Source organism: Harmonia axyridis, chromosome 6 (assembly GCF_914767665.1).
Source record: "Harmonia axyridis chromosome 6, icHarAxyr1.1, whole genome shotgun sequence".
NCBI classification, from domain to species: Eukaryota; Metazoa; Arthropoda; class Insecta; order Coleoptera; family Coccinellidae; genus Harmonia; species Harmonia axyridis.
The window spans coordinates 27,201,128-27,224,791 of record NC_059506.1 but is presented as its reverse complement, the minus strand read 5'-3'; the positions used below and the strand labels follow the sequence as shown (position 1 = coordinate 27,224,791).

The 23,664-nt window shown below is 31.1% G+C and overlaps 2 protein-coding genes and 1 long non-coding RNA gene across 4 annotated transcripts in view; 2 read left to right on the top strand and 1 right to left on the bottom strand.

The window, feature by feature from the left end:
* The window catches only part of LOC123682738, a 387,699-nt gene that overhangs the window by 196,295 nt on the left and 167,740 nt on the right, over positions 1 to 23,664 (top strand). The window lies entirely within an intron of this gene.
* LOC123682740 lies at positions 5,169 to 22,782 on the bottom strand. Of its 2 annotated transcripts, XM_045621510.1 has the most exons (4): positions 22,649 to 22,782; positions 10,144 to 10,995; positions 6,763 to 6,849; positions 5,169 to 5,567 (listed from the first exon to the last, which is right to left on the bottom strand). In XM_045621510.1, the coding sequence occupies exons 2-3, from the start codon at positions 10,772 to 10,774 to the stop codon at positions 6,794 to 6,796; spliced, it is 687 nt and encodes a 228-aa protein (XP_045477466.1). In that variant the 5' UTR covers positions 10,775 to 10,995; positions 22,649 to 22,782; the 3' UTR covers positions 5,169 to 5,567; positions 6,763 to 6,793. The 2 variants fall into 2 exon arrangements, with proteins under 2 accessions (XP_045477466.1, XP_045477465.1); XM_045621509.1 differs by lacking the exon at positions 22,649 to 22,782 and having other exon boundaries at positions 10,144 to 12,329.
* Positions 7,615 to 9,964, top strand: LOC123682750. The gene is made up of 2 exons (XR_006747864.1): positions 7,615 to 9,599; positions 9,674 to 9,964. It is a non-coding gene; the product is annotated as an uncharacterized LOC123682750 (long non-coding RNA).

Below are 23,664 nucleotides of genomic sequence, written 5' to 3'. Positions count from 1 at the left end.
TAGGTTTTTTCAACATTTTAAAATTGATATGATTGATAAAATTGATGAATTGATTGAGACTTTAGTGGCCACCGAATATTTTAATTATATGAATTTCACATATAATCATACACATAGATAGGCACCTGGTTGATCTGCCTTGTGAAATTTGTGATGATTTTTAAAGCTTGATGAAAAATGTATATATAATTTTATATAGTTTTGTTATAGATGATATAGATATTGTAAGTTATATATTTTGTATCTGTTCTAGAAATTTTTATGTTTTAATTGAAAAAAAACTCAAATACATATACACTTACAAACAAATGATTACACCAATGGATTCTACTAGTAAAAAGGGGCTGTAGAATGTTTATGTTTCATGTTTAATGAGCAATAATGATAGCAATAATGAAAAAGTTATGAGAACTTTTCATTTCATGCCATTTCCCAATTTTCTCTCATAGCTTGAAAACAGTTGAACTTACGAGGTTGGGGTTTTGACCCAATTACTACTTTGGAAAATTAGGCCCGAAAATGTGCTACTCACTTTTTTTTACCTAAGAGGGATTCTAAGATATCCTCAATGGACATCGAATGTGGAACACCCGATACATACTGTGACTCCAGACAGAATTCTAATAAAAAAAAAACAATAACAGATAAATTTAATATAAAAACTTCGGCCACGAAGCAAATGAATTAAACATGCACTAATTTGACAAAATTACGAACACAGATCATTCATACTCCTCACAAAAAATTTTGGGGCCACTCGATAAGGGATTCTGCAAATATGGGCGAATTTTGTTTTTCTGAAAATTGCTGGGAACTAGGAATTGTATCGAAATGAAATTTTACAATTAAGTATATGTTGACTTCATGTGGAATTTCGTGTTGACCACATCATAGAAATCACAGAAATATTAGTAAAATATACTTGGTAGAAACAATGAAATGATGAAAAAAATTTACAATATTTCAATTGAAATGCTCTTTATACCGGGTGTCTCATTTGAGTGTCCACCCTCAATAACTCAACAACGAATCAGTATTTGTGAAAACACTCAGACAGGTCGATTTGACCAGGGGTACATGATCTGGGATATAAGGCTTGTTTCTACTAGCAACCCCTTGGAGAGGGTTGCAATCCCATCAGAAGCTTGAATAGGGAAAGTTGGTAGTTTTGTATGAACCTGTAGTTTGTGCTCTATAAAGTGAATATTCACAAAGTTACAGGGTGTTTTTACGGAATTATGGTATCAATGAAAATAAATTAAACAAATAAGGTAATTAAAAAGTGCTAAATGCTTTTTTTCTTTTCATGCTTATCAGAATCTGGCACTGCCAGGTGGAGGCAATACGCAAAGAGATTATTGCTTTCAGAAAATTTCGTTTCAGTATTCTGTTTTGCAGAATTATTAGAGGTGCGTTAAATCAGTTCTTAATAAAATTACAAAATGGTGTACCAGGTTTTTCACCATAATTTGACCCCCCCTTTAACTTTGTTACTGAAAGAGGTACAAAAAAATGTTTTCTACAAAAGTTGCAAGAAATCGACTAGTATTTTTTAAAATGATTTCAAAAAATGAAATATATACAGAGTGGGCAACATATTGATAGCAACTTCATTTTTTCAAATGGAACACCCTGTATATGTTTCTTCATTTGACTAGCTCTTGTTCACCTGACTTCGAATATATAACTTATGTTTGGTATCTCTCTCTTATTCTGAGTACCAAAGAGTTTCAAATTTTAAGAACCACCTAGCATGCTCAGTGATCAGTTTTCAAGTAGAAGGCTGCGATAATTCAAAATGCCCCTTTTTGGAGTTCCAATTTATAGTGAAAAACGTATGTCATATATCGTTAACAACGAGATAACTCAAAAAAGAACATTTTGAATTATCGCAGCTTTCCACTTAAAAACTTATCACTGAGCATGCTAGGTGGTTCTTAAAATTTGAAACTCTGTGGTACTCAGAATAAGAGAGAAAGGCCAAACATATGTTATTCATTCAAAATCAGGGGAAAAGGAGCTAGTCAAATATAGAAAAATATACAGGGTGTTCTATTTGAAAAAAAGAAGTTGCACTCAATATGTTGCCCACTCTGTATATATTTCATTGTTAGAAATGATTTCAAAAAACACTAGTCGATTTGAGCCCTGAGCTATACGGCACCACTTTTGAAAAAATTCAATCGTTCATTTTGTCCGCATATGTCGTTTTGTCCGCATTTCCCCTACAGCACAGCATAAAACTGACAAGAGAGATTATATTTATTTGTCAAAAACAATGTCAGTAATGAAGGAGTAAAGATTTTCAATGCAAATATCCAATTAAAACTTTTTAATGAACAGACTCAACGCAGATTCAACTCGTTGGATCGGTACACAGGGTCTGTTTTGTATCAGAGATATTAGGTTTACTCTTGAAGATTATTGGATCCAGCGCATCCAGAAGTCGAATATCAATTTTTAATTGATAAAGTTTGTGAATCGGCTGACATGGGATTTTATGACATGATTGAGTTGGTAATTCATGAGGATAAAGTGTTCCAAAGTTTGAAAAATAATTCAAATTTTTTACTATTATTCATTATTTCTCCTTCAACATCATGGGCCCGTTTAAATATATTCAGTATATCAATTTGAAGAGATAGGGGAAATGCAGACAAAACGACATATGCGAACAAAATGAACTTTTAAATTTTTTCAAAATTGGTGCCGTATAGCTCGGGGTTTCACAGTGATTCAGTTTCTGCTAATGATAGTGGCAATCCTGCTAAGAAATGGACATCCTACTGTCTGTTTCACTGGTGCAACAGCTACAAATGTGTTTACGTCGGTTGAATTTTTTTGTTCATTTGGATTCTGAATTGCTTCTGGAGAGTGTCATTTCGATATTCGTTGTTTTTTTAATGTATTCCTGTTGGTAATGTTATGAAGTAATGATTTGTATAAGTTTCAAGATGGATATTAGTTTTGTTTTGTAATTATGCTTCCATATCATAAAAAGTATGTATCGGACAAAATGACATACTATCCTGATGGTCAAAACGACAAAGTATGTCATTTTGTCCGATACATGTCATGAAAATATATTTTTGGAAATAATTTGGAATTTTGTTGATTGATTTCCACGTGGAACTAATGAGCTCATTTTTATGTTGTTTTGAACTCATTTTGCACGTACCATACGTGATACAACGTAAAATTCTGGTATGTATCTTGTAAAAAAATACGATATCCTTTCCTAATAAAATTCTTTCACCATTTCATCAGCGACAAAGCATAAGAAAGCCAAAAGCTCGCAAATGCACGTTAACGCCTTATTTTGACAACAACAATAAACAAGAAATTACTGAAACATTATTCAATGATAAAAAACCCTGTGGTGAAAAAAACAAGGCCGTTGAAAAATAAAAAAGTCGTTGACGATGAAGAATTCGACACTGAACCGTTTCAAATTAACAATAAAAATGGAGATGTCAATGACTGCCCCTGCATTTATTGCAATGACGTTTTTTTTCGTTTCATGCCTGGTGAGCAGTGGCTGCGTTACATACGGTGTTTACACATCGTATGCTACTGGTTCGAGAACCAAAACCTTCATATTTTCGAACTTTGCATTCAAATATTATGTTTGTCATTATGTTTATTACTAGTATGTCATTTTGTCCTTAGTATATGGACAAAATGGATTTTGTTAGAAGTCAAAATAATTTCTTATATCTTTTATTTTTGTAGTTTAATTCAATTTTCAGCTTATAATACTTAAAAATAATCAACCAAAGTTAGTATTCAGCACCAAAATGGGAATATTATTGCAATAGCTGAAAATATATGATTGAAAAACAAAACAGTATGTCATTTTGTCCGCATTTTCCCTACCACCTTTAATATCTCGATACCCAAGCAGAATCAGGAGAAAAACAAAAGAGATAAATTTAAGTTTGTAGGGTGACATTTTATATGGTTTATTCCGATCAATTTTTATCAACCCCATAAACATTTGCTATCATAACTATTCTACTCGTTTATTTTTTTCTTCAGGAGTATAACAAAAAAGGTCATGTGTAGGTTTGTATATAACTAAACCCCTCCTTTCCATTCAAGATTTAAGGGGTTACTGCCATCACGCTCAAAGGGTCGCTATAAATTAATTGAAACCAACCCTTTAAAATGTCCCCCTACGAACCAAACATTTTTTGATTTTTTTCTGATTTTGCATGAGGGCCAAGATAAAAAGTATGGTACCCTTTCAATTTGGCATACTGTATAAAATAATAAATGTAAAAAATTTGAATGAGTTTCCGAAATTTCCGACAAATTTCTTTTAAGATATTTTTTCATGAATTTTCACTTTTAGAATTAATGGATCTTGTTCTTGAACTAAGAGAAATATTGGGTAGAATATTGTAAGAAAATTTCGGTAGGTATATATACAGGGTGGTCCAACAAAAACTCAGCATCTCTATTTTTAGACTTACCATTTTTAAGCGAAATTTCAGGATCAGCTAGTAATCGATAAGATCTTCAAAATGAGGTACCGCAACACCCCTAAAACCTATTAAAAATCAAGGGGTTGATCTCACCTCCATTGGGTTGCAGTTACGGGGATGCAAATGGCGGAAAAGTTGTTCCTCTTGAATCAGAAATTGACGGGTCCGAGCTATTTTCCACATAATTTCGTTTTCTACATTCTAAAATGTTTCAGAATATTATTGGTGACTTTGAAATATCTCTAATTTTTGTATGATCATTTCGTTGTTTTGTGATTGGACTTGGAAACCATATTCCAAAGTAGTAGTAGAAGTATGAGGAAAAATTTAATGAAATTTAATATGCCTCTTAGTTATAGAAATATTATCCCATTTCAATTTATTTTGTTCTTAAAAATCATGTGACAGTTACGAAGAAACAAAAGTATATTTGTAACTCAAACGCCCTGTTTATTTCTACCTATGGCTAATCTGGAAAAGTGATGAAAGAAAAAGGTGTTTGAGAGGAATCTATCACTAAGTATAACTTCAAGGTTCGCCCTGTATATATGTTCTTCAAATTTTATCGTTTGATATAAATTCAGTACTATGATTAAGTACCTGCTTTCACCATTAGCTGATAAAATAGTTGAATAGTATTATTGAATGATAAAATATGAATAAAATAAATAACAGGTTTGATTACAGTTTATTCTTCACTGAAAAAATTGCATGAATCACTTAAATAATCATAATAAAAATATCGTTTATTTGACATAAACTATTAAAATATCAGTTTGTAAAAAATCGAAACAAGTAGTACAAAGTATCATTATGATCTTCCATTGTTGCTCATCCCTGCATTTGCTTAGAGCCTTTTTAGTCGTTTGGAAGATCCTTTACGTCTCTTGCTAGTCAGTGTGACTTTTCCATTGGTCCTCTTTCCTTAAGAATCAAAAATGATTCAATTTTTTCTCTCTACAGTTTTCTGTGACACTCCTCAGATCTCATTCTTTTGTCCTCGAATGAATGAATCCGCTGGGCGATGTCCTGAAAAGTTTGGTTGCAATCGTCAATCTGCTCTTCTCGTTGATGTATCACCTAATGCAGAATATCAGAATAAGGAATTAATAAATATTCATTATTTGCAAACGAGATCAAAAAATTGTATTATATATAACTTCAAAACTAATTGCAATAAAAAATAAATGATCGCACAATGGATCTACTGAAAAAAGTCCGTGTAGAATATTTTTGTTCCATGTTTATAACATAAGTAGTGAAGAAGTTATGAGAACTCTTCATTTCACGCCATTTTCTCTTCTACCTTAAATACAGTTAAACTATAAATTTGCGGTTTTCTTTGAAATAATTTTGTCAAAAATTGAGCCTGAAAATGTGCTATTCATTTTTTTCAACCCAAAGAGGTTGTGAGATCCTCTCACTTGACAATGAATTTGAGACATCCTATACGGAAACCGTACCAATAATTTCTTTTGATGTGAAGAATTCTGATGGAAATAAATCATGTTGGATCGGTTGGTGATGCCCAAAACAATAACACTTTTTGTCTTCAGTTGACAATTGATCAAGACAAGATTCATTTGATTTTATGAAGAGAACTATTTAAAAGTGTTTTCTTGTACGTGATTTTTTTTCAGCGATTAGTAACTAAAATTTTCCCTTGAGATTATAATGAAAAACCTGTACATATTTACACTTTAAGTGAAAAAATTTGTTTATAATAACAATGAACAGAAATATAAGGTGATCCAGATTACAGTTCATAACTTTGGCGTCAGATAGAACAATTTTTTTCATGAAAAACAACAGATACAGGGTGTTAAATTAAAAAAAAAATCAGTTTATTAATAATAACTCAAGTATTATTATATTCATTGTTTTAATTTTTAGGTATTGAAGTCTAGAGGTTTCATTTGGAATGGGGTAAGTGCCTGCCAAAATCATCCGATGGCGTAGATATAGGGGTGCGGTTATCCTTCTCCTATTGAAAATCGGCACCACGGTCTTTTTTCGAGAAAATTATTTAATTTCTGAAATCAACAGTTTTACTGAACAAAACAGAAATATTGAACTACAATCTGGACTACCCTGTATGTCTATTGTCTATTGCAATATTAGTAAAACATTTACGATTTAGTTTTGAATAAAATATAGTATTATCCATTGTAGAACTGTTGAGAATGAATAAAAGCGCATTTATACTTTGAATCCATCACTGACTTCATATTCCGAGCATCTGAGAAACTCGTGAAGTTATTTAATTTAACGTTACCTTTTGTGAATTGGTTCTTCACTTCCAATAATTATATGTCATAAGGAAACAAACATTTCCTTATCGGTCTACGTCTACATGGAGGATCTGAAAAATTATGAAAAATTATTATGAATTGCATTTAGACATTTATTGATAAAATTGGTACCAATGAGATTGCCAGATTACAGGCTGTTCCTAAATTGGTGGTAAAAACGGAAATGAGTGATTCCTCAGATAATTTAAAAATTAATATCCTTTGAACAATAGAAGGCCTCAAACGCTTAGTTTTCGAGATACAGCATGCTGAAATTTGTTTTTTTTTTCATAGCATTTGCACTTCAACTGAAATTTGGAGTTTAAATCACGGTGTATGCTAATTTCGGTTGCTAATTTATAGAGTGCTTTTTTTTTGGGCAGTGTCCGCTTTTTTTCTATAGAATTTTTTTTTGTGGACTAACAGTAGTTTAAAAAAAATGAGTGCTTTTAAAATAAAAAAAGGTGTATTTCTCTCAGTGAATAAAATGATTTGCAACGTTATTCGTAATTTCTATTAATTATGGTGGTGTTAAATCGATGTCGTCACATCAATTGCCAAGATACAACACAAAACTCACTAGGATGTATAATTTGAATTTTTCATTGAATTTCGACAATATTTCACAAAACTTGAATGAAATAGAAAAAATATCATCTAAAACTCGTTGCAGAAGGCAATTCCAACACTCATGCGTTCGAAAACTCGCTCCTTTGTCGCTTGTTTTCGAATTTAGCATTCATGTTGGAATAGGAGCTCATTCTGCAACTTGTTTTATTATTATATATTATATTATTATTAAAAAATAAATGCCATGAAATTATCTACCAGATCATAATAACAACAAAATCAATTTCAACAATATTTTGGTCTTGTATTATAAATTAAGTCTCAAGCTTTCAAAAAACACCCTATATAATACCGATTTAAAGAATTCGAGCAATTTTATGTAGATCGTGTACCCAGAAGCAAAGGAAATTGAGGTCGAATATCGACTATTTTCTTCAATCATGTGATATATTCGATGAGATCTTGTAGATGAGAAATAAGTGTAAAAACTAACATATGTTGAACTCGAACACAAGATTCATTCTGAAAGAAATGCTAGAGCAAGTACGTCCTTCAAATCAACCCAAGAAAGATTCTAAATTTAAAACTATTAAGATTCGAACTATAATTTCAATCGAAGTTATAACAATAATAAGTGTTGATTAATACAAATTGATAAAGACACAACAACTTTGGCGACGAGTGTTAAAAAGTGTTTGAGGCAAATATGACGCATCAAGGACAAATTCGTGAGTTTGATATAAATTCAAATGATTGGACTATATTTCTTCTTCTATTAGAAAACTACTTCATCACTTATGATATAATAGAGACAAAACAGAAAGCAATACTCCTAAATGTATTGACGAAAGAAGTCTACAAATAATCTGAAATATATAAAATTACTGAAATTATTCAACAAAAAAGAATCCACGTTTGCCTACAAATAAAAATTCTATAATGCAACCAATTCAGGCAGTGAAAATGTCGCAGATTGAGCAGTACGAGAGAGAAGTCTAGCTTCAAATTGCGAATTCAGAACCGATAAATTGGATATGATGCTGCGTGATGAATTTATATTGGATTTTTAAGACAAACTTTAAAAGAAAACATGCTCATTTGTCGCTTCAACAAAAATGGCCGCCAAGAAGAACAACAATTTGAAATTCCTTGCCAAATCTGAATCACTTTGTTATACATCCCCAAGTATGGAGAAGAAATCGTCATCAACCAAGAGCCAATCAAGTTCAAGATTCTCATCCTCCTACAAACAAAATCAAAATCCTGCGCAGAGGAGCCATGTTGCCAAATGCCGAATATGTGGGAAGAAAAATCATGAAACTTCGGAATGCTTCTTCAAGAACGCCAACTGCCACCGATGGAAAAAGAAAGGACATGTGGCAACATCTGCAGTCAAGAAGAATCTCAACAAATATGGAAAGAGACGAAAAGGTAAATATCAGCAAAACTTTTTAGTAGCTGATAAATATATTTTCAATGTGAATAATAATTCAATCGAAGCTATTTCAGTTGAAATTAAAATAAATAATAAATCATTTTCCTTTCAAATTAAGCCATATCCGAAAAATTTTTCAAAATCACATTTCAAAGATTATAAATTAACGAGTAAATTAATAAACACTAACAAAATTCTCCATACATATAGTGGAAATGAAATGAATTTATTAGAATATCTAAATTAAATGTGACTTTAAAGGGTTATTCTGAACAATTGAATATTTTTATTATGTATAAAATACTCAAATTTTTAATGAAACAAATGACAAACTTACTAGTCATCCAATAATGAAACGAAAACCTGTTCAAAGATTGACTGATGAAATGAATACCTAATTAAAATTTTTCAAAATTCTCATTTTTGTAAAAATAAATATTGTATATATAATGTTTAGGTATATAATTTGAAAGTATACTGAAATTTCAATTATGTCAAATTTCGGAAAATGTGAATAGTTAATAGATTGAGGGGGAAGAGTATGATATATTCGATAAGATCTTGTAGTTCAACACATGTTACTTTTTACAAGTGTAAAATTTAAAAATAAGTATTTTTAAGTGTAAAAATTAATACGTGCTGAATTCGAAGACGACATTCATTCTAAAAGAAATGCTAGAGCAAGTACCTTGTTTAAATCAATCCGAGAAAGATTCTAAACTAAAAATTAAGATTCAATTTATGATTTCAATCGAAGTTATAAAAATAATAAGTGATTATTATTCCAAATGGATAAAGACACAACAAATCACGAACGTGCAATTTTGATTTATTTACAAATGGTTTCTAGATGACTATTCTTCCAGTCTTGATTTCCACCAACCAAAAAGGCGGAATTTTGAATTAGAAATGAATGATGAATTCAATTGATTGAATAGTATACTTGACGGAAAAACCAGTATTGTTCAAAATTTAACTATAAATATTTCGAAAACCAACAGATCCAATGTAAAGAAAATTAATTTGCTGGATAAAAAAACCTTTCCCATTTCAAAATTTAGGGTTAGGGGTTGAAACACTAAGGACTGAAACGATAATGATATAAATTTGGTTCGGAAAGTTATCCCCTTCGAAGCCCAAATCGCATATTCGAGCATTTTTTCGTAATAAATTCATTCCCTCTGTTATCATTTCAAAAGCACAAGTATGTTGTTAGTCGTATGTAAAAATGAAGTCTATGAATTCAAACTGAATCATCATTGATTAAATGATTAAAAGTCTTCGACGTTTACCCAGAAACAATGTTTTATCTAACCCTATATTGCAATTTTACTGGTATACTATCTTAATATATACATACGCCTCTTATTCGCTGTCTTCTTCTCTTCAGCTCTTCTACTTTGCAAGGAACTCGTCACCATCTGATACCTTTTTTCCTCTTCGGAAAATTTACCGCCATCTTCCGGTATTCCGATTGGGTTTTTGGTAGGAGCTTCTTGCATTTTCGAAGGAGTTCGAAGTTTCAATTGATTCTCTTGCGAATCAAAAGCGTTTTCAATTGGCACCTCCACAGCGTTTTCAACCTCCATTTCATTATCATCGTCATCAACGATTCCAGATGGACCCTTTCCATCCGGTGATAAGCAACCATCTTTTCTCTCTAGGTTTTCACCATTCTCTTCCGGTCTAGATGTATCCTCTACCCTGGAAGTTCCTACATCGTCTTTTTCCAATTGGCCGTTTGAATTTGTCGCCACCATGTCTACTCCATGTATATTTTGAGATTGGTTTTGACCAAGATCATCACTTGCGATAGCCTTATGGACGTCATTCAATGTGCCTTTTGTGAGGTACTCATTGACAATTCCAACCTTTGCTAGGCTGGGGATGGAATTCTGGTGCTCATTTCGAGTGTCCAAGTCATGTATATCCTCCTCTGACTGGTTCATATAGCTATCATCAAGTGTCTCGTGAGATAGATCATCACTCATCGCATATTCGGGTTCACCATGATCGTCATACCCTGTTAATGTTTCTTCCTTAATGATTTCTAGTGGACACTGTACATCAAGGAAATCGAGAGCGAAGGGATTATAACCTTCGGGCTCTGGGTATTTATCAAGGTCTTGGTATAATATGCTTTGCTCCAAGTGATCTAAAAACTCTTCGTAATCATGTCTAAACCAATCCCAAAGTTTTTTCAGTTCAAAACCTGGAATATAAAAATTCTAATAAATCAACAGAAGCAATTATACATGACAATATAAATCAATCCAATTTGATTAAAATTGAAAACTAAGATAGACTATGAAGTTTCGACTTTGAATTAGTGTTTACAATTGGGGTGAAAAAAGCAACAACATTTTCAGTAAGGTACTGGAAACTTTCGTTCACTATTGGAATACCTTTTTGAAAAAGTTGCGCAAATGACCAAATGAATTGAACTATGGAATTCTTCAGAAAAGAGTTAGAGGAATGAATGTGAGTTACACATTTAAGATGTTATCCATTCATTTTAATTTAATGCAATTAAAAAATATAAAATACATGGCTGTATTTGGCAATAAAAATCTCTTAGCAAACATAATAATTCTCTACTTTATTCTTATACAAACACATTTTATCTTATTCTTCTACAAGTTCAGTTCTAGTTTTAGCTCCAAGGATACCCTGGAGACTAATTTGATGCTTAAATAAATCAAATTATTATTTGATCTGTTAGGTATTTCATTGTTAGGGATAGTCCTTTGCTAAAATTTTATTGTGCTTTTTATAGAAGTCAAAATTATAAATACATACGTTTCGGGCAGAACCCTTTTTCAATGTCTCTTTGAGTAATGTTTCTAATAATAACAACTCAATATTTGAAAACCTTTGCAAACAAATAAATTATTATTTTTGTTCGAAGTTTTTCATCGAATTGAAAGTTATTCTTCAAATAATAAATTGTTTTGGGAAAATATTACATGTAGTTTTTACATCTATAAAGATACATGTTTAGATATTTTCTAATACAAAAACCCTAAAGCCAATAAAATAAATTTTCATATACACCTGCCTGTCTAGTCACTTCAAAAGAAGTGAAGAATTTCGGGAACATTCCTTTGTTCAAATTATTTCCTTTCTCAGAAAAAGGTACTATTTCGCAGGTAACAGTCAACATTAGACGAATGCTCAAAGAAATCTACTTCAGAGTAGTTCACCTCTTCCCTTTTTAATACTTGCAACTATTCGATATGAAAAATTTCGGAATTATATAATATAAATTGTATACCTATTAATAATCCTTCCTGACCGAATGAGTGCGCCCCTGAGTTTATGATATATTATTGTATGTATAGAATGGGCACTTATCTGTGATCATTACTGTGCTATTGAGTTTTTGCTGATTTTTATATCTTTATTGGAATATGTTAAAAGCAATTGATCTTGATTCGTGAATTTATTTGAATACTGCATTATATTTTGTTTATTTAGAAATCACGTACAGGCTCACGCCTCTGTGATTATATGTTTATACCCTGTAGCTCACAGAATAAACCATTTTATTATTATTATTATTATTTCTTTCATTTTTTCACTCTCAACACAATATTCTATTTCCACATTTTTTTTTTCATTTCACGAAAATTGGATGGAAATAATATTATTATTCAGAATTTCAATTCTCCTTAGAATTTGATGGATTTTTTTCAAACCACGATAAAAAAATTCAAAATATTTCAGCACCCAGTATGAAATTAAAAAATTTATTAAGAGTGTATCTTTAAAAAATATTTGATGATTACGAATTCTTGATACTTCTTGTTAAAATGCTTTCAATTGTATTGTTGATTACAGATAATCGTTTATATTTTCAAGTTCTAAAATTGTAAAAGTGAATTCAATCAGAAACAAAATTCCTTTAAAGGCTGGATTGAATCGATCATAAAAAAAAAATATTGAAGATATTTAAGTAAATTGAAATTTGCCACAGATTTGCACAAACTTGAACAAGGCAATAGCTATTGACGTTAAGCACGCGCTTTTATAACTTCAGTTTTTGATAGTACCTAGTAGATGTTTTTGGTAGACTATTACCAGCAATTATTCTATCTGATGAAATTTTGTAATAGACAAATATCTGTCTCTTAACCTGCAATAAGTGAATCAAATATCTTTCTAAGGACACTACGATATTTTAAATAATTTATGAAGAAACTTCTGAACTCACCAGCAAATTCTCTCAATTGTGTTCGTTTTCTATCTAATTCCGCAGATACTTCATTCCAAAAAATTTTGCTCACCCCTCTATTACGGGGTTGATTAACCCATAAGGGGGATCTTTTTTCAATGGCACACACTATGTCACCAACGGTAAATAGAATTTTTCCATTCATTTTTCTTTTTTTGATAATAATTTTGTTTAAGATCAATTATGAAATAATATTTGAATTTGTTGATCTCAGCGCTTCAACACAACCTGCAACGATTATCTGCACAAACTGATGCCGAATTCCTTCTTTCGTCTTTCACCATTCACCCTCTTCTACCCTCACAAATTCCACACAGTACCATCTGTTTAAAAGATTCTGATTGGTGAGTAATCCCATGCAAGGGCGTAGATAGTTTTTTTTAGGAGGGTAATCAAACAAAAAATCTTATAAGAAATCATCTGGAGAACGATAATAAATTCATAAATCGTAAGGTGTTCCATTTTTTACTACCATGCCTATTTTTAAGGGAACATATGAGTTTTTCGCCTTACGAATTTAGGGGGTAATAAACACCGTAATTACCTTATATCTAAGCCCTTGATGGCATGAATATTATAAAATTATTTGTTGCGGTTGTTAAAAAAAATCTAATGAGAATAGGAAAAATATTATCATTCGAAAATCTGGTGAAATATTAATAAATAAATAATGTTTATTCAAAATATGGTCTTTATCATTGGTAAAATGTGCAATGAGCTGCCAACTAAAATAAAAGAATTAAATAGGAAGAAACTTAAAAAAAAACTAAAATTTATGCTCTTATCATATACCCCCTACCGTAAAGAAACCTTTCGAGATTTTCTTGCCATGTCTAATGTGTAATGACGACAAACTTTCTTAAGCGAATGTGAATTAATATAAGGAGAATAATATCACGGCATGTAGACAATTTTTCAATTCCGGAAAAAGTACCTCCCTGAGCGGGACTCGAACCCGTATTCGGTGGTTGCAGATTCGAGTGATATTATTTTCCTTACACCCACTAACGCGTAATGTTAGTTTTTAAATTCTTAATATATTATTTATCAAATTTATTTAATTTTTCTACTAGATATATACTTTTCATACATTCAAATCTTTGTTAAATTCTTGACAAATAATTAAGTTTGTGATTTCAATGGAACAGAATTGAAACCTTCATTGTGTGTCATTACTGTGCACAGTTTATATTTTATAAAACTCTACAGTATTATAGAGTTCATTGAATGTATTTTCATGAATAAATTCTCTTATTATTATTACTATTATTATTATTGCCCTTATTTAAGGGCAATACACTTTCCTTCTCCACTCTCCTTCATTAGTTGGACAAAGAATGTGTGATAAGTTCCCACAATCAATTAAATGTTGTGAAGGAATTAATTCTTTCAAGTCAGCCTTGGGGAATTTCTTGTTAGAGATAAGATATTATTTTGTACAGGAATATTTAATGAATTGAAATATCTGTATTATTTTATTTACTTTGTATGCACAAATTTTTGTTTACCTTATAGGAAATAAAGTAATAAAAAAATAGGGTAATATCCAACATTTTTCAATTTATGCAGATCATACAAAAAAATAGGAGTTGAGCATGTGTATATTATGTTATGAATAAGGAGAAATTGATCAAAAATACCCACAGTACTTAATGAGCACCTGTAAACTAATACGATTTTGACAGAAGCTTGGTAATGCTTCTACTTTTTGTGCACAATGAGAAAATTTCATTTAATTTTATCAGTGTTAATAGTTAATTGGTTTAGCTTCAAAAACGCTATTATTTAAACAAATAGCATACAACTCATACTTGTTAATTGTTATATGCTATTCGTTATTTGCACCTTGAAATTTGTCGGCTCTGAGATCTTTTCCTCTAGGCATCCTTTGTCAGCCTCTGACTAGGAAATCCCAAATGAACTTACAACAGATAACCCAACGCGTTTCACAACCAGTGGCGTAGCGCAAAATTTTTAGATCCCTAGATCTATATGTCATTTATGATGAGTTTGTTTCGGAAATTTTCAATGGCAGATAGTGAAAAAATATTGTAAGAAAAATAAAATTAACAAAAACAAAAGTTTTCAAATGAAAGTAATACAATATATGCTTTCATATAAAGAGTTAAAGTTTCTTGATAAAAATAGGGAGATATCTTTAAAATTCCTATAAATAGACAGGGTGTGACATGAGTGACCTAGTGGTGAATGCAGGTCATCAAGTCCTTTCAAAAAAATAGCTTATTCAGTATCCTTAGACTGTTAGTTTTGGAGATATAGGGTGATTCATGTAAACTGACCTGAATTTCTGATCTCCATAACTTGTAAATTAGCAGTCCTATTTTGTTCGAATTTTGTGGGTTTATTTACTTCATGCAACCCTTCAGAACGATCAATGTAATTTTAATATTTTCAGGTCAGAACACCACTCAAATTATTGAGTTTTTTCCTTGATAGTTCGAAATCTATATTTTCCTACAACTGCTATGAAAAGTAGCGAATTCTGCATAGCTTAGTCAATTGAAAAACTATGTATTGCTCATACTGTGGGAAATATTATTCCCCACGGCACTTTGCCCACACCTCGCTTGGTAGACCAATGAAATTGGGCTTTTGGGTCGTTTCTATGGAAACGCAATAAATTAGCACATACTGTCAACGAAGGCCATTTTGATTTAAATCAAGTCCATTACTTGAATTATTGAAATTTGTGCAGTTGTAGGAAAAGTATAGTGTGCAACATGTGGAGAAAGTCCTTTGCTCGCTCGTGTGTTTGCGGCACTCGCCTTTCAGGCTCGTGCCACAAACTTCCACACTCGCGAGAAAAGTTGGACTTTCCCCACTTGTTGCACAATATACTATTTTTTTACATTTTAGAGAAATATCATTATTGCCATGAAAAATTCAGTCTAATGAATTCAATTTTACTTCTTTGAAGAGCTCTCTTTTCTTGAAAGAGTAACAAACGGAAGAATTTATGTGTTATGTAACTTTATTGGAACATGGTCTTATATGTATTTCTTTCATGGTAATAGTAGGTATAGAATAGTTGATGTTATCTGATAGTTTTTCGGATTTTATAGCTTTCTGTTCAACTCTCTTTCATTGGAAACCCTCAGCACCTAATAAATGCTGTGACACGCTGCGTAAAATATTAATTTCAAGTATGCTTGATCAAACTGTGAATTCTTTAGAAACTTGATATTGAATTTGAAACAAAATGACGTAACTGATCTTCTAAAATGTTCTCTTAGCTAGTGTTCATCTTTGACGTGCGCTCAAACTAAATTGAGTCAACTAATCACAAAACTGTCAGAAAAGTTTTTGTAGTACGAAATCTCTTTTTTCTAATACAATGCGAGATACTTATAACTAAATGCATCTATTGAAAAAATAATGGATTTCCTTATATTACACCTAATATGAACACAAAAAATTGCAAAGTTGAAAGCATAATACAATATAGTTGGGGTCCTATTTTATGCTCTTTCTTAAAGCTTGGGAACCCCCCAGCTCCACGGGGTTTTCTCCTACGCTACTGTCCATAACAGACAGCAAAAACCACATCACATACAAACGGGAAGTTTATGTAGAAAACCGCCAAACATTAATGGCTTTCAACTACAACGTCCCAATTGTGCTGAACCTATTTTCATTCAGCGTTTATCGCTGTAGAAATGGCTTCTGCGGTTAATGATATAAGACAGTGAAGATATAGACGGTGGAATCGAATTTCGGTCACGGGTGCCCGGATTTGGCCAGAAGGAACAAATGTTGCCACGTTCCGAAATGGAGCGGTAACGCGGAAACCATTATTTCAGGTTTGTTCCGTAACTTCGGCACTGGATTCGGCAGAAGCCGAGAAAGACAGTGGTCCCAAACGGGGTTCAGATGTCGCTTCGTTGTTTCGGGTTGTTTTTCCAATAATATTAAGTTCGTAGACAACTACGCCAACCGCCTGAGAGCAAGGGCGTAGAGCTTTTTTTTTCTTGGGGCAGGGGTAATCGAAAAAAAAGTTTGACGACATAATTAACAAACTTACATAATTCTAGGACACATCCATCACAGAGAAGCGCATCTCTTCGAAGGATCTGTCCTTATTTATAGTTTATTGTGTTACGTTCTGACAAGAAAGTACGGTACGTTTTGTACTGGTGAAACTTTAAAGTCTATCTCGGCAAATACGATTACATATGTTGGATATACAGCGGCAAAATTTTGACATTATGCCGTCATATCTAATTATCATGAATTAGAATTACTTTTCTTTTTATTGGTACCCAAACAAGGTGCTTTTATTTGATCTTATGAAATAGTTGAAGCGATTTGTGTTCACACTGAGAGAAATCCATATTTCTTTATTAATAAAGCACTTATTTGGAGGTTATTTATTCACAACTTTTACACCAGATTTATATTCAATATATTCATTAATAGTTAAATTATGCATTCAAAAAAAATTATTAATAGAGAATAAAATATTTGTTTACAAGGTATTTGATAATATTTAATATATTTTGGTAATAAATAATTTATATTAACTTACGTTATCTCCACAAATTACATAAATTCAGTGTCAACAAATTTTCAACTGGTAGTTAACGAACATTTGCTATTCATGAATAAACTCTTACAAGAATTCAATAATTTATTTACTCAGAATATAGGATTTATCAATAATTAACAAACTAACATAATTCTAGAACACATCCACCAAAGAGAAGCGCATCTCCTTGAAGGATCTGTCCTCTTCCTTTGATTTGAATTCCCTTTTAAAACATAAAATCTGTGTTACTATGGGCTTATTGAACTCCGCTTAGCACATCTGTACTGAATTTTGGGTTTAGATCGTTTGTACCTGTTTAATTATTAGTGATGTTGGCAGAATAGTGGTTAAAGTGAACAGATGCCTACAAGATGACTAGGGTTCAAACCCGGATACCCTCAATATGAATGAAAAATTACTAAGTTTGGCAAACGGTTCTTCTCAGACCCTAACAATTGGTTTATAGAAACAACCAAAATAATTATCTAAGAAATACATTAACCATTACTGAATTGAAATATTATTTTTATTTATCATGGATACATATTACATATAAATAAGGTTTATTTATTATTACTCAATGATATATTAACCTCAACTATATTTATTTCCTTCAAATGGATATTTCTTCAACATTAATAACATAAGTTATGCGTAAATAAATGAAGTGTAATAATAAATGATGATTATTGGTGGGATTTCAAATAAATTATTTATTTCCATGAAACTAATATTTGTTTGTCCATATATCCAATGAATGATTTATTAACTTTAATGCATTTTCGATAATATTAAATAAACACTCATTTCAGTGTATCTATTATGTAAAAAAAAGAGGTTTGGTAACATAAGTTGAACCAAATTACTCGAAATAATTTTTTTTATTACCAATTCAATTGTTCTCATCTTATACTGGGGTTCCTGAATTGGAGTTATGAAGGAAAATGAGAGATCCTAAAAATCTGTCATTTTCATTCGTACCTCCAATTTAGGAACACCCTGTAGATATAGTCAATTCAAAACTGAAGTCTTCACAAATAAATTGTAATTTAAATGAAACACAATAACTTGTTGATAACTACATATTGAAATTTTGTGACGAGAAGATACAAAAAACCGAAAACAACGGGTATGTGTATACCGATGACAGATGCAAAAAATCACAGATGTTAAATAAAGGGCGAAACCGAGAAAACGGATAGATGAAGGAAAATAATAAACCTTGGACAAAGACGATTTCGTAGTGCAATTAAAGTACTCATCTTGAAAGTGATAATAAACTCATAAACCGTGAAAGGGTCGATTTCTTACTAACGTGTCGACTCAAAGGAAAGTAAAATGACTATTATGCATTTTTCATTATTCATTTCATGGGGAAATTTTCGTTCTTCGTCTTTGCGAGATTTCTAAAATTTTATATTTTGTAAATCTTGGGGGGTGGGTAATTACCTCCAGTACCCCCTCATTTCTACGCCCTTGCCTGAGAGGAGCTAGGAAGTGTTTCAAGAGAAAGTCATTAATGAACATCTTGTATGTATACTTAGTGTTTTCTCAAAAAAGTCTTCAATTGATACAATTGAAGATATTTTTATGAAGAATGGTACATATTTTCTGATGTACAAACAATTTTATTAATTTCACCAGTGGCTTCTGTATAGGTTTCTCATCGAATATTTTTGGAGAAAAAATGGTACGACACTGAAGAAATTTGATCTCTTGATTTTTTCCTTGTCCGGCGCATTATTTTCACTCTAAAAATCGTTTTATTTCAGGGACAAATTTTTAAAATTGTCATGGGGTGATTTTTTTTATTAAAATCGTGTTTCTTTGAAGATATTAAGTTTGGTTTTTTTTAATTGAGAAAACAAACGACGAATATCTCTTTTCAGAATTTTCTTTCGTTCTTGAATTAATTTGAGTGCTTGATTTAATTTTAGTTGTTACACAATTTCTACGAAATATTCTAGTCACCCCATGACACCTTTAGCAATTTGTCCCTGAAGTGAAAGAATTTTTAGTTTTTCAAGCGGAAACCTCATGCGCCACACAAAGTTAAATCGAGACATCATATTTACTCAGAAATGAATGGAAATTTCGAAAATAATTTTAAATTTGAGAAAAATCAGTGTCCTACCATTCTTCTTTGCAAGAATATTCAATGCAAAACCCGCCAATGGCTTGAAAATAACTGCAATGTTGAGTGAAAATGCTAATTTGAATGATTACTCGACAAGACATTGATTTCACGTCAAAGCTTTCCTACTTTTCTAAGAATATTTTTTTATATTATTGTGAATGAATCATTTGCTTTAAGGCAATTAAATTGCTAACCCAATTATTAATGAATTGAGGTTATGGAAGATAAATCTTGACCATTAACTCAGTTTTTTCCACCTTTTATAAATCTCGAAGTTATATTTGGTTTCTTATTAAAATGAATGAATCGAGGCTTTTGAATGTGAATTTTCAGTCTGACAGCTTTGTATACGCTTGTGTTTTTCCATTCAAAAAGTTCCAAGTGGAACTAATTATTATTTTCTTCGAGTTCCACAATGCGTAACATGAATCTTCTGAAATATGTTGCCCGAGGGAAATTAAATCTCATAGCGAAGGCCGTTGGAATCGATGTAAATGATTTTTTTTTATTTCTCTCTTGGGGTTCTTACATTTAGTTATTTATAGTTTATTATTTTACGTTCTGTCAAGAAAGTACGGTACGTTTTGTACTGGTAAAACTTTAAACTCTATCTCGGCAAAAACGATTATATGTTGGATATACAGCGGCAAAATTTTGACATTATGCCGTCATATCTAATTATCATGAATTAGAGTTACTTCACTTTTTATTGGTACCCAAACAAGATGCTTTCATTTGATCTTATGAAATAATTGAAGCGATTTGTGTTCACACTGAGAGAAATCCATATTTTTTTATTGATAAAGCACTTATTTGGAGGTTATTTACTCACAACTATTACACCAGATTTATATTCAATATATTCATTAATAATTAAATTATGCATTCAAAAAAATTTATTAATAGAGAATAAAATATTTGTTTACAAGGTATTTTATAATATTTAATATATTTTGTTAATAAATAATTTATATGAACTGATATACTGAAAAAATTAACCAAAAAGATGTAAAATTGTACCAACTGTAACGACAAAACTATTGAAAGGGGCAAAAATTCATTATTTTCAAAAAAAAAAAAAATATCTCGAAAACGGTAAGACTTTTATATTGGGAATTTTGTCATAGCAGGTGGGTTATCCTTTGATCTACATTCTCTCTCGGTTTGACGTGGTCTTTACGGGACACCCTGTCTTTTCACCAATAACCAATAAGAGAAATTTAAGATCAATGTGTTTTAGTGGTAAGAGTCGACTCAATACTTCACAATTGAGTGGTTTTTCAAAGCCGTGACGAATGTCCTGCATTTTATATAGGTAAGACATATATAAATCTGTCGGAAAATTGAAAAATATAAAAGATCCCTTCTTCAAAATAAGTCAAGAACAAGTTTTTCTAATCATTCTAATCAAAAATTCTACACAAAGTTGTTAAAGGTCAAAGTTTAGATCTCTTGGAGTTTTTGAAAATATCCTTAGCTCAAAATCAATTAGATTTCCGATTATCCCCACTTTTTACATCTGTCACTTAGTTACATATATGTACTTGTATATATTATTTTCTATTCAGTTTTGAGTTATTTTTTATTCAGCTTTTTAGAATGGGAAGAAACCCTGAATATCATATGCACGAGAACAAGATTTTATATATTTTTATTGAAAATTTTGAAACGAATAGTCAAGTGTATTATTTCTTTTCTTTCAAAAAAAAATCTTGTATTTCCTCGGAAAAATATTTAACCTGAAAAATGTAGCTCAAATGTATTTTGTGTTCGAAGTGCTAACAATAACTTAAAAACAAAGCAAAGTGAGGGAAGTGAACTTAATTGGTTTTGAAATGTGATCAAGTCCGGTTCATAAAAATGTTTTTTTTTTTCACTAGGTACTAGAAATATCCGTTCAGAGGCATCGACATAAAAGAGGATTTTCGGAATCGAAAACCGTACCTACTTTGAAAATGTTATCACCAATGTTGGTACCATTTTGGGCTTTCATAAAAGTGACTGCAATAAAGTCCAGTCAATGTGGGATTACCAACTTTTCGAAAAGGTATTCTTAGGTCTACTTAGCATATGAATAACTTCCATCGTTGTAATGGCCTGGCAGCATACAATAAATGGAACTTTCAGGCTTTATTTTGGAATTGAAAAAGGTTGGGACTGATGCCATATCTTTTTATATTTTTCTTCCAAGAATTAAGTCAAATTTATGACATTCTTATCATTAGAACTGATGGCATGAATGTCAAAAATTTCAAATATTTGCCATAATTCTTGGGAAAATCTCTATTGTCGAATTTCGAAATTTATGACATTCTTAACATTAGAAGTGATGACATGAATGCCATAAATTTTACTTAATTTTTAGAAAAATATGTATTAGCGAATTCCCTTCAGAAGTTAAAAGTATCTTCTAAAGGTTACTGACAGCTACCTACCAAAGATGAATCCGTATCCCTTCAATGTGTAGGTAAATGAAATCTCGAAAATAATTTCTGTCGTACAGGTATGGTTTTTATTGTTACACAAAAGTGAACGTTAGAATCCAATGTGTCTATTGTAATTTTACAGCAGGTTGATTTGCTCTATACAAACGTACATACGTTAATACATAAAGTTCACAAAATTCATAAAATATTTGTATGAAAAAAGTATGAATTATAAATTGCAGAAAATAATAAATTATAGAATAGTTATTTATAATACGAGTGCAGATGGCGTTGCTATTCTTCCATGAGTTCAAATTTCAAAAACGAACTATAAAGTGGTAGAATGAGCCTTCTGTACGAGTATTATTTTATATAATTCACTGAATGTTTATTGAAATTAATGGAATATGTCCATAAATATCGTTTAGTGATTTTAGCATTGAAAAATGTGCTTCATAATCATCAAAAAAAAGGTTTTATAGAAAATTATCGAAAAAAAGTAAAATATTATGACGATCTGACCTTATATTCTCCAGTATTATTCAATTTTCTTGAAGAAATTTTTCAAGGTTAGCTGAATCAATTCCATAATTTTCCTCTGTACGATACTTTATAGGTTGCTACAGGTCAAGATATAGCACCAAACTCATAGGTATATAATACAATATCAGAACATAAGGTACAAAAAAAAAATGGCTATCTTTGCGATCAATCTTCATAATTATTGAGTTCATCAGATTCGCGCATGCTTGTGATTTTAACGCAATCGAGATAAGCATAAAATTCAAATCAAAATGTAATGAACATTGTGTAAAATGATTGACAGATGACGTTCGAACATTGCAGTGTTGCCAACTTACTGACAAAGACAATTCCGACAATAGATAGATAAAACAATTGTTTATAATTGATAAAACAATTATAAAAACTCTGTTTATTGAAACGAAAATAGATCGAACCTGTCAACAGATGTTATCGAATGTTTATCCAGAAAAACATAATGGAAATGAATATATCCAGTTTTATCAATTACTATTATTCAGGCACGACTAATGAACCAGCAAACACAAGGGTAGATTAAACTCTCCTTCAACATTGTAAACTATTGATAAAATAATTTTGATGTATATGTCTATTCAATTTATTCAGGCAGTGCATATTGTTCCCCTCCACTTTCATTCAATGGGATGTTGGTGAAATAATTCGATTTGGAATAATGACCCTAATATTGTGCTGACTGCAGTGGCGGCTCGTCAGAAAATTCAAAATAACAGTTCAATGCTCTGCAAAATTTTATGATGATCGCATCACCAGACCTAAAGAAAATTCAAATAGAATATCAGAAAAAAAAATATCTATGTGACAACAGATTCGATCGTGTTAATCACCTGATGTCGAATAAGAAATGCCTAAAACTTCCCTTACAACAATTCATACTAGGTTAAAATTCAAGTTGTGACTGTAAAATAATCACTAAAACGTTCATATACCAAATTTCAGAAGGATATTCAGATATTTCTAGATTAAATAACCGACAA